General features: G+C 35.5%; 1 protein-coding gene across 1 annotated transcript; it reads right to left on the reverse strand.

The window, feature by feature from the left end:
• Positions 1-625: 625 nt before the first annotated feature.
• SELENOP (selenoprotein P) lies at positions 626-11,382 on the reverse strand. The gene is made up of 5 exons (XM_053701251.1): positions 11,248-11,382; positions 7,522-7,737; positions 6,476-6,688; positions 3,848-3,965; positions 626-2,504 (listed from the first exon to the last, which is right to left on the reverse strand). Exons 2-5 carry the CDS (start codon positions 7,722-7,724, stop codon positions 1,821-1,823), a joined length of 1,218 nt encoding a protein of 405 aa, XP_053557226.1. The 5' UTR covers positions 7,725-7,737; positions 11,248-11,382; the 3' UTR covers positions 626-1,820.
• Positions 11,383-11,726: the final 344 nt, after the last annotated feature.

Raw genomic sequence — 11,726 nt, forward strand, 5'->3', positions numbered from 1 at the left:
AGCTCGCACATTGATAAATATGCCCCTATATATAAACTTAGGTGAAGTTCAGACTGAATAGCATGTATAGGGTGTAATGTAGTTCATGCAAAGAGAAAAAACTCAATCTTAACAGATATATGATTAAGGCAGAGCAGGTATAACTTTATAAAACAAAACATCAAACAAGTGATTATTTATCAAGATAAGGGCCACATCCTTACATAGTACCAGATGCATCGCATTCACGAAGATACAAATCAGTTTGTCTGCTAGATAGTGTAATGGAGAGTTCCAATATCTTAAACTGATCATCTGTATTCACCATATTATTTAATAATGAGCAATATTAGAAAAGCATTTGCCTGGATAAAATAAATATATGTAAACTCATAATTATTATAGCTTAGCAATACTAACATTACTAAATAACTTATTTCATTGCCCTTGGTCCTGTTCCTTACAGAAACTTCAGCATTTACAGGAAGAAAAAAACAGAGAGATTGAAAGTCTCCGTAACACAATAAAGAATTTGGAGCGTCAAATTCGCAACGGCCAAGAGTCTCGTTTGAAGAGGAAAAGATTGTGAAGTTAGATTTAAGAATGGAATACTTAGTAAAAACTCTTATAAATAAAGAGACATGCGTCAGTATTTAACATTTTATTGTGCTTCTTCTGAAATATTTTCACATATTTAGTTGTAGAACATACCCAATTGCTAATGGCAAAGCCATACAAGTTTATTCAGGTTACGTAGGGGTGAGTTTACCTATAAACCATCATTGAGTATAGCATATGCACATATAGCAACCCATCAACCCAACTATGCTAATTATTTCGAGAGCACAAACATTAAAAAGACACAAAAACATTATCAAATATAGAAATAGAATTTTCAGTCTTTGGTATGTTTTATAGAAAGTTTTGAAGGAATCTTGTTGAAAAGTTTTATTTGTTAAACTAAATACTTGTTTCATAAAAAAATATTACAAATAGCTATTAGTCCATTTAAGACAGACGAAAAATGTAGCTGAATTTCTTCTCAAGTCTGTCACCTAATAATGACTGCAACGACTCCAGCAAAAGCCCCTTTTCACAGTTTATGCTTTTACCATCATTAATGCAAACATTATGTCAGGAGATGAACAAGAGAGGTACTGAACTTAAGCTGCTGTTATAAAGGGACATTGCATAAAAAAATATCATTCATATAAAAAAAAAGCAGCATGTTTGTCTCACAAATGTGACGTAAAAGATGTTTAAATTGAAACTGGAACTAATACAGCAGTGTCAGTTTTGTACTTCCTACTAATTCTTATTAACTGATAGTTACTTCCTGATTACGCCCACTGGCTTTTGTACAAATTAGCCCATATGCATTAGAATGAAATAATTACCAGCCAATGATCATTTGTACAAAGTGTACAACTGATAGTTTTCTATTTGTTTTGATTTAAATGTAAACAACCCCTGCTTCACATTTTTCAGACAAAAAAAAAAATTGACATGCTTATTAAATACTGTTCTTTCATATTGACAAGTTGTTAGTTTTTTTTTTATTTCAATGTCCCTTTAAAAAATAGGCTCTCCAGCAGAGAATGAGAAAAATGATGTTAGAATGCAATATAGGATGATCTGTAACCTCTTTACTCTGCAAAATTTTGCCATAAATCAGATTCTTGCTCTTGACTTTTATGGTAAAAGACTGCATAGTAATTAAGGCAAACCATGGCTAAGTTGCATTACAGTTATAGGGAATTACATTGTAAACTTTTAACAGTTTACATCAAGAATTTTCACAGTTCCCGTCACTGTCAGTTTTCTGTCTCCTTTGGTCATTCTCAAGCAGTATTAGATTCTGCTTCTGCTGGGCCTGTATCTGTTGTATGTCATGCAGCTGGAGGCAAACGTCATTGTCAGGATTCAGGGAGATTGTCTGACAGCAACTCATGTCACCTACAGGCAGCTGGGAGATCCCCAGTACACTGTCAAGTGACTTCATTTTGTGTTGTTTCAAAAGAAAGCTGTCGGCAATGTCAGCATCAGCTAATAGTAGCTTTCCCTGATTCCTCTTTCCAGTCTCATAGGTACTGCTTTTTTCAGCTTTTAACCTTTTTTCAAAGTTTATTTTTTAGTACTGGAATGTCTGCCTCTCTTTGTGGTACAAAAATAACCTCCCTCTGGGGTACAGATTCCCCAACCTTTTGACCTAGCTCATTATGATCTACAATCCTACTGTGATGAGTACGAGAGTGTGGGCTGAAAATCTGAACATCACGCACTTGGCCCTCTTCATTATGCTGTCTGCGCCCATGACCCCTGTGATGACCAGATTGCCTATTATGAACTACTGCCACAGTTTCCTTGTCAGGCTGGTGGTGCCTGTGCCCATGACCCCTGTGCACATGATGACTGTGTCTGTGATGGTTTCTTTGTTCCTGTGGTGTTTCTATTTGCTCTTCAGCTGGCTTGTCCTCTGTTAGCTGTTCCTCAGGCTTCTTGCAAATCGTATCAACTTCAGATGTCTAAAATAATGGAAAATATTTTACAAAGAATCATTGACTACTGCATATAAGCAATACTTTAGAAATGAATGATAATAATAGTAATAAATGCCACCACAATCTGTAGGGCATTGGTGACTAATATGCATCTTTTTAGCTTTATCCACTGTATATTCACTTTGCGTCCACTGTGTTTCCTGTGCTTTATGTTTTTTGTTTTGTTTTTCCAGCAAAGCATTAGATTAGTTTCTTTTCATTTAAAAGCCTCAGCTACTACTAGTTGATGACTATTCCACAGTACAATAACCTACCTAAAATGAGTACTTTATTTTTTCCATTATTATTGTTATTATTATCGGTTATTTGTAGAGCGCCAACAGATTCCACAGCGCTATAAACCTAGGCAGAATACAAGGAAACATTTATAGGGATCAAACAGGTAGAGGGCCCTGCCAAGAGTCCCACTGTTGTAGTCAGCTCTTAAGAAGGTGATCTACAAACAGCTGGGTTCAAGGAGATAGCAATGGAGGAGAGGAACTGTTATAAAGAAATGTTAGTGTAGGTTGTATGCATCCCTGAACAGTAGAGTCTTTAGGGAGTACTTGAAGCTTTCAAAACTAGGGGAGAGTCTTGTGGAGCGAGGCAGAGAGTTCCACAAGATGTGAGTCAGTCTGGAGAAGTCCTGTAGACAGGAATATGAGGAGGTAACAAGAGAGGAGGAGAGTAGGAGGTCATGAGCAGAGCAAAGGGGACGGGAGGGAGAGTATCTGGAGACAAGGTCTGAGATATAGGGGGGGCAGTGCAGTTGAGGGCTTTGTATGTCAGAGTGAGATTTTTGTGTTTAATCTTGGAGGCAAGAGGAATCCAGTGAAGGGATTGGCAGAGAGGTACAGCAGATGAAGAGCGACGTGCAAGGAAGATAAGCCTGGCAGATGCATTCATTATGGATTGTAAAGTAGCAAGACGGCAGCTAGGGAGACCAGAGAGGACAGAGTTGCAGTAATCAAGGCAGGAAAGGATGAGAGAGTGGATTAAAATCTTAGTTGTGTCTTGTGTAAGGAAATGTCTAATTTTAGAGATGTTTTTAAAGGTGGAAGCAGCAGGATTTAGCCAAGGACCGAATGTGAGGAGTGAAAGAAAGATCAGAGTCCAATCTGACCCCAAGACATCAGGCATGCGGGGTAGTTTTTTTTATTTATTATGGGTTAGATTACAAGTGTAATTACACATACACACACGTTCTAGTAATAAATTGCAATGATTGATAAAAATTAGGCTTTTGCCTGTGTAACTTTTCTCACCTGAAATGTACAGCAATATATACACACACAGAAATCTAAAGATTTATTCAAATAAAAAGTTACCTTGTGCTTACAGCTTCCACATTTATTTTCACAATATGCAGATTTTATTGCTTCTTCAACATATGGAAAACTTAAAAATGTGTAAGGTAAACCAAGATGCTGTACCAAACGTCCACACCTTAAATAAGAGCAAGAAAACACAAAGTGGTAATTACATTTTTCAAAGAACGACAAAAGAGAACTGATCAAAAAATAATTCAACATGTGTACATAAATAAAGTCTAATTTACAGAATGTTTTTAAACAACTATAGATGATAAACAGAAGCCATCTTCTTAAGAATAGATAAAATAGAACATTCTAAAAAAGCTCTATGCCAAAGTGTTTTACAACATAATACTGGTTTTCAGCCTTATGAGGTTGGCCTTGCTTGATTTGTTACCATGCTAAGTGTTCTCTATGTAGTTAACGTACCTCACAGATATAGAAGATGCAATATCTCTATCTGCAGTCGAAGGGGAGAGAAGCGCAGTAATGCTACTGCGCTTCTCTCCCCTTCAACTGCAGATTCGCACAAGTGAACAAGCAGTCAGGATTTATCAAGCAGCGGTCAGATTGATGCTTCCCTGCCCTGTTGTTCACCTTTTAGGAGGAGAATTTCCATTGGCAGCACCTGCCCGCACGTGATTGACTGTGTGCATGCAGGGGGCGCATAAGCACACAGGAGCAGGTAAATGCAGGCAGCGGATTGCTGCCTGCCAGAGGAGAAGCAGGGCCAACAGGGGTGAATATGTCTGCCCCTGTAAGATAACTTGAGCCCTAATAGACTACAGTATAGTGTAAACATAACTTTTCTATGCACTGAGAAACCAAAACATTTGTGTAACTTACTTTATTGCAATATTTGCTTTATTGTGGTGCTCTGGAGCCAAACCCATAATATCTCTGAGGTATGTCTGTACCTTTTTAAGACTACTTAAAGTCTTAAAAAGGTACAGACATACCTCAGAGATAAATTTATTTTTTTACATGTTAATGACAATCAATCTCTTTCTTAGTGTTGTGCATAAAAGACTTAAATCCATATCTGACATCTGATTGGTTCGCCCAGTTAAATATAAACAGGCAAGGAAAACATATCTTAAAAATAAGGGGGACACTCACAATCCTTTAGAAGAAAAAAAAAATCATTAAAGTCTATTGGGTTTTTTGTAGATAAACAACTTAGAGCCAGATTAGAAGTAGAGCGTTAATTTATCACGCGTGCGATAATTAGCCATTACAAGTGGCTGGTTATTGCTATTGCGGTAACAATTAGCGCTTATAAAATTAACCACAGATCAGATCTCTGGTTAATTTTATAAATCTGCCCAAAAAATACAGTCTATTGTATTTTATTAAAAAATAAAAATAGCATTATCTTTATTTTTTAATAAAATAACTGCACTAGGCAGTATTTTGGGGTTAAAGTTGGTGGGAGTGAGGTGTTAGAAAACAAATGGCACTGAAAAGAGCCTTTACATTGCAGTCAATGGGAACTGAGTGTTCACAGTAAATATATATATGTATATGCTTATTTACATATATATGTGTATATACACATAAATATATAGGTATATAATCATATACATTTAAATCTATCTATTGGGTTCTTGTAAAGCGCAGCTATTCACCCGTAAGGGTCTCAAGGCGCTGCTATTGCTGCGCTACTTACCCCCTTCGATGTGCTTAGGTTCTGATGCCATCTGACAGCATCAGAACGAGGCTCCCATTGGAGCCTATGGAAGCGAGCTCTCGTGAGCGCAATGCTTTCCAGTAATGTGACTGCAAGGTTGCGTTCGCATTGCTGTGAACTTGCAATACCAGCTCAAATTAGGGTGCACTGGTATTACACAGTGGAGCGCAAATATCGGTTTCATGAAAGTGATAGTTGGCGCTCCACTTGTAATCTGGCCCTTAATATGTTTTTCTAAAGGGTGTGTTCAACCCCAAGATTTGCAGAAAATTAAGCATATTTTTAAATCAATATACATAAGTTTGTTTTTAAATGCTTGATATAGGCAAATCAAACATACTTCATATTATAATACCCCTTTAATGCTTTTTCATAACTAGCATCTCAGCATGTATCATAGGGCCCTGGTCTTTAAGGACCATTGTGACATATACAGATGGTCTAAACATCTTTAGGAGACTTGTCCTATTGCTCACAGCCAAGACTATAGTATGGATACAGAATGAATATTGGTTCCATGCCTAGTTGTATTCTGCTCCTTTTACAGACACCTGAACCAATCAGGGGGCTGTAATAGAATATAAAGTAAAATACCAAGGTAAAACTTAGGTCTTTGATGTGTAAATTCCATTACTGTATCGCTACTGATAAAAGGACATGCTCTAACCAATTAGACCATTACATTTTATTACTGTAAGTGCCATTGAATTTACATAATACACACAAGAAAAATATTTCTAGCCAAATAATTAAAACTAAATGAATTTGTTAACGAATACACAAAAATCACACATTAATAAGAATTGTTATTACGGTTTACTGTTTTTTCAGCTATCTGATATGCTGATTCTGTAGTAGGCAGACTTTGTGAATGAACAGTAAACAAAATGATATATGTAAGATACCAAGTCCACATGTTTTACTAATACTACAGTTTTCATTCTAATACAAACCTGTCATAAATCAGAAAATCATCTTTGTTTCCATTCAATAAGCTCCAGATGTCTGGCTGATCTTCCTCTTGTTGGTACACTGGAATGTCCGCAGAAACCTTAGACTTTAGAAGGTTGTATTTTTCTCTAGAATGTTTTCCCTGGTGATTAACTACAACAAAGGATATATTCACCAAGCTTTCATTGTCTAACTTCACCCGCAGATCCTCCAACCTAGATGGAGAGAGAGTATATTTTGCCATTTACACAGTAGGTTGTGCCTCAACATTTATATACAGCATAAATGATTCATTTATCTGGCTTCTCAACACATTTGTGACTGGCTCTTCAATATTCTGGCTGATGAAAAACCCTTGGTAAATACATATTGCTAATCCCATCAATTTAATTAAGGGTGTGGGGCCTGAATTCTGATATTGTTCTAATCAAAAATGTCAAAACTGTACTGGGATATTCAGTACATTCTAATCTTAGGAAAATAATTTAAATATTAATAAAAGGTAATTTCAATCTTAGAATCCATGGCTTTTGGGACCGGTTAAATTTGGTTTTAAAGGGACAGTCTAGTCAAAATTAAACTCATGATTTAGAAAGGGAATGCAATTGTAAACAACTTTCCCAATTCCCTTTTATCATAAAATTTGCTTTGTTCTTAGTATTCTTTGTTGAAAGCTAAACCTAGGTAGGCTCATATGCAAATTTCTAAAACCTTGAAGGCCGCCCCTTATTTTAATGCATTTGGTAGTTTTTCCACAGCTAGAGGGCATACGTTCATGTGTGCCATACAGATAACATTGTGACCACGCCCCTGTATTTACAAGTGAGAGGGAACTGATTGGCTAAATGCAAGTCTGTCAAAAGAACTGAAATAAGGGGGGCAGTCTGCAAAGGCTTAGATACAAGATAATCACAGAGGTAAAAGTGTATTTATAACAATGTTGGTTACGCAAAACTGGGGAATGGGTAATAAAGGGATTATCTAACTTTTTAAACAATAAAAATTCTAGAGCACACTGTCCCTTCAAATAAAGGAAAAGCAACCATACCTAGAAGCCTGCAGCTGACACAAGTATCAGCTAGCCTGAAGAAGGGCCACTACAGTTACTGTTCCAGCAGATTCTAGCATTGGATTTAGTTCTCCTATTCTCCAGTCTGGTGGTTTTTTACATCGAGAGCTATGCCCCTGGCTCTCTGCCCCTCCCCATGGAAGGAGGCAAAGAGCCAGCGCAAGAGCAAAGCCCTTCCACATGGCTGGGCCTCACCTGTAGGGAAAAACAAAGCAGCATATAATTAGTGAATGTATAGTGCTGATGAATACATTAGCACAGCAACTGCCATGACTTGTATCAGAGATAATATCATTTAAGTGTGGTCAGATTCCATAGTGTTCTGTACATGAGATGGGGTAAACAGCAACACTTATTTATGGTAAAAACTAACTACAAATACATAAAAAAATAGACTAAAACAAAATAAAATGCACAATCAGAAATATATATAACTAACTTTTCTACTAAGTTCCTATAAACTAAGTGGTGCTGGATGTTATCAATTTTACAGTTCATTTAATGATACTAGCATCAAAGTACACACATAAAAAGTAACTTTATTCGCTCCTGGTCTCTGTATAGTAATGGATGCATTTTTTATGAAAAGATCAAAAGAGTTTTCTTCTGTGTAATAAGTGTATAAGAAATAAACTTGGATTTAAGTACTACAATAAACTGCAAAACTTGATACATGTTGTATTGATAATATCATTACTTTCTTATGAAAAAATAAAATCAATTAAAACACCACTTGCAGCTTAAAGGGATATGAACCCCAAAAGTGTATTTTTGTGATTCAGACAGAGAATACAATTTTTAAAAAGTTTTACAAATTTACTTCTATTATCAAATTTTCTTAGTTCCCATGATATTCTTTGTTAAAGAGATATCTAGGTAGGTTTCTGGAGCTCTAAATGACAGGGAACAATGCTGCCATCCAGTGTTTTTGAAAATGAATAAAATGCTTAAAAAAGAAAAAAATACCAAGAGAACGAATAAATAATTTGATAACAGATAATTGCTACTAATGCCAAACACAATAGTGACTCCATTTAGTTATTGATAGTTTTTTTTAGTCAAATGTCACATATAGGGCACTAGATTACAAGTGGAGTGCTAATTTATCACTCGCCCGTTTACGGGCGCACGATAAATACCCAGCCATTACAAGTAGCTGGTTATTGCTACTGCAAGCTACACCTATAATTATTTACTCATACACCTATAATTATGTATTCATACTCATGACTTACTCATAACCCTCATACTCATAATTTATTCATACACCTATAATTTTTTATTAATACTATTTACTCATACACTGAATACTTATGATTTACGCATACACCATTATCAATGTTGCTTAGTTCTCTTGGTGTCCTTTGTTAAAGAGCAATTCTAGGTGAGCTCAGGAGCATTCACGTGTATTTAGCCCTCTGGCAGGAGTGTATGCAACAATGTTTATAGCAATGTTATACATAGTTGCAAAGACTGCTGCCACAGACTACTAAAGACACATGCAAGCTCCCATGAGCCTACTTAACTCTACCCTTCAATAAAGGATGACAAAAGAACAAAGCAAATTTGATACTAGAAATAAAGTAGAAAATTGTTTAAAATGACGTGCTCTGTTTGAAACATTGATGTTTATTTTTTGCTTTGCAGTCCCTTTAAGAATAGATAGAGTGATGTATCTCTCCTTATTGCTTACAGTGATGATAGCTAAAATATGATGTTCTAGGGTATTTCAGAATTCTTCCTGTTATCAAAGTATTTTGTTAAAACAGGATCTGAGTCGTGCGACTAGCACTGCTGATTAGATCAGCTGAGGTTTCCACTCAGGAACAGCAGTGCTCTGCAGGTCCAAAGAGGTACTTATACTCTGTAATGCAGGATCAAAAGTCTTAAAATTGCATTCACTAACAAATTAGAGCATGGCATTTTACGGCTCTTAATAGTATGTTTTTTACAGTTCTGTAGATACTCAGATTAATTTAAAATGATATTAAATCCTAGCATTTGTGGAGCACTAGGATTTACCAGTGCAACAAATAAAGGGACTTTCAGTTATGAAGTATAAAATACTTCATGCTGAAAGTTCCTTTATTTGTCTGCAGCGTTTGCAACGCTGAACGCCTCAGGCAGCCCACAGCAGAACGCTATTTTGCAGTGAGCTGATCTTAGCCAATAGTGTTCTAGCTATACGGCATAATGCCAGTTGGCCCACACGGCTATTGGCTAAGAGGTCCGTGCGGCCTGAGGTGCTCAAAGCGACGAGCACTTCAGACAAATAAAGGAATTTTTAGCATTAAGTATTTTATATACTTTATGACTGAAAGTCCTCTTTATTTGTTCCACTGGTAAATCCTAGCATTTACTATCACTTTAAGTTAAAAAAACAACATATTATTATTTAATTATTAACACAGAAGAAAATGCCTAAACACCCGCTCTTTACTGAGCCTGTGAGTGCACAGCTGAGTAAACAAATGAGGGTATTGGTATGCGCTTGATGAAGGGTTTCAAGTTGTGAAAGATCTCCAAGTTACTTTATTCAAAAATGAAATGATATCATAGCAAAGGGCAGATCGCTGCAGGCAATCAGGCAGGTACAAAAACAGCCAAAGAATGATTTTATTGCAGCTCAATGACAAAAAAGGACCTTTATCATTAACCACTGATACTTACGCTACGTTTGCTATTAGTTTTTTTTTTTGTTAGATCTTTTTTTTTTTTTTAGATAAATCCTAATTTATTTATTTTTACTAAATAGTTGTGCCACAAGAACAACAACAGCAATCATTTAAACACCATAGCTGGTCTATAAACTATAGAAAACTGATAAAAAAAATAGCTTTGTGATTTCTACATTAATTATTGTTGGCATACTTGTTTGTTTTATTATGTGGTATCTCTATAAAAATGTATTGAATATATTTTTTCCTAATAAACTGGAGCAAAACACACATCTTTCAAAATAAACTACTGTATCTATAAAAAAAATACTGTAAAGAAAAATAAGCAATTATGTAGCTAGTTTTTCTAAAATCTGGAATTATAGTTATTCAGCAAGTACCTAAGATTATGTAAAGAAAATAGCTGTAATTCACAAATAGGAATATAACAAAAATATATATATTTTTCTTTTACACTACAATGTTTTGTTCTTACCACTTCAGCAGCTGGATGAGAACAAAATAAATATTTATAAAGTGTTTATTCAAAGGTGATGCAGAAAATATACAACCAAGGCTAGGCTTGAATTTACTAGAGATGTCCTGGAGGAAAAAATAAATAGTGAACTCTCATACTTTAGTGACTATCATAGAGATAATAAGTATATGTGGCAAATATGGAACTCTGCTGAGGAAACTCCCTTTGTCCCTTGAAAAATAACAACTTCACTAGTATGTACATATTCATTTTTAGGCATTCACACATCAATATAGACTATTACATTATTCTTCCTTATTCTTATTTATAGCAAATACCTATTTACAGGTCTATGTTAGTTTAAATGTTAAACATAATTATTAGTTTAAATTTGTAATAACTTAGATGCATCTATAACTAAATTAATGTTTTGAAAGTCTTTCAATGTAAAATACTAATGAGAAGCAGAATTAAAACAGATCTCTGGTATTGCACATTGTTTTCATAGTTTACAAAAATAAAACTTGCTATAAAAGCGTGCATGTAAAGAAAACAAAATCATTTCCTTACGTCAGCCCTTGGTTCTCTGCAGACTGCTGCTCTGCTAGGGCTGGGGAGCTTCACTATTTATACTCAACTTGTTTACCAGTTCTGCAAAGAACTCCAAAGTCCTGTTATTTCATATGGGTCGGTCCAGGGCATAAGGTAATTACTTCAAAGACTCCTGGAGGGGAGGAAATGCAATACGTGCACACATACCTGTTTAGCAGAAACAGTTTACTGGCAGGAATAACTAATCCAATGACATTTGGTGATGTTTAAAAAAGTATAAATGAAATTTCCCCTTTTTAAGGAATGGATCAGTCCACACTGGGAAGGGGAGTGCCTGACCTTACATTCCGGCTGTGGCAGACTTGAGGAAGAGGTTGCTGCTGAGTTTTGCAACTTTTTACCCTTCTTCGAGTTTGAGCTTTTTTTTTTGTTTAAATGATTTTAATTTTTGGGATGGATTGATGACATTTCCTTAGAATTTTCTATAATCTAATCTG

This window comes from Bombina bombina, chromosome 2 (assembly GCF_027579735.1).
Source record: "Bombina bombina isolate aBomBom1 chromosome 2, aBomBom1.pri, whole genome shotgun sequence".
Classification (NCBI taxonomy): Eukaryota; Metazoa; Chordata; class Amphibia; order Anura; family Bombinatoridae; genus Bombina; species Bombina bombina.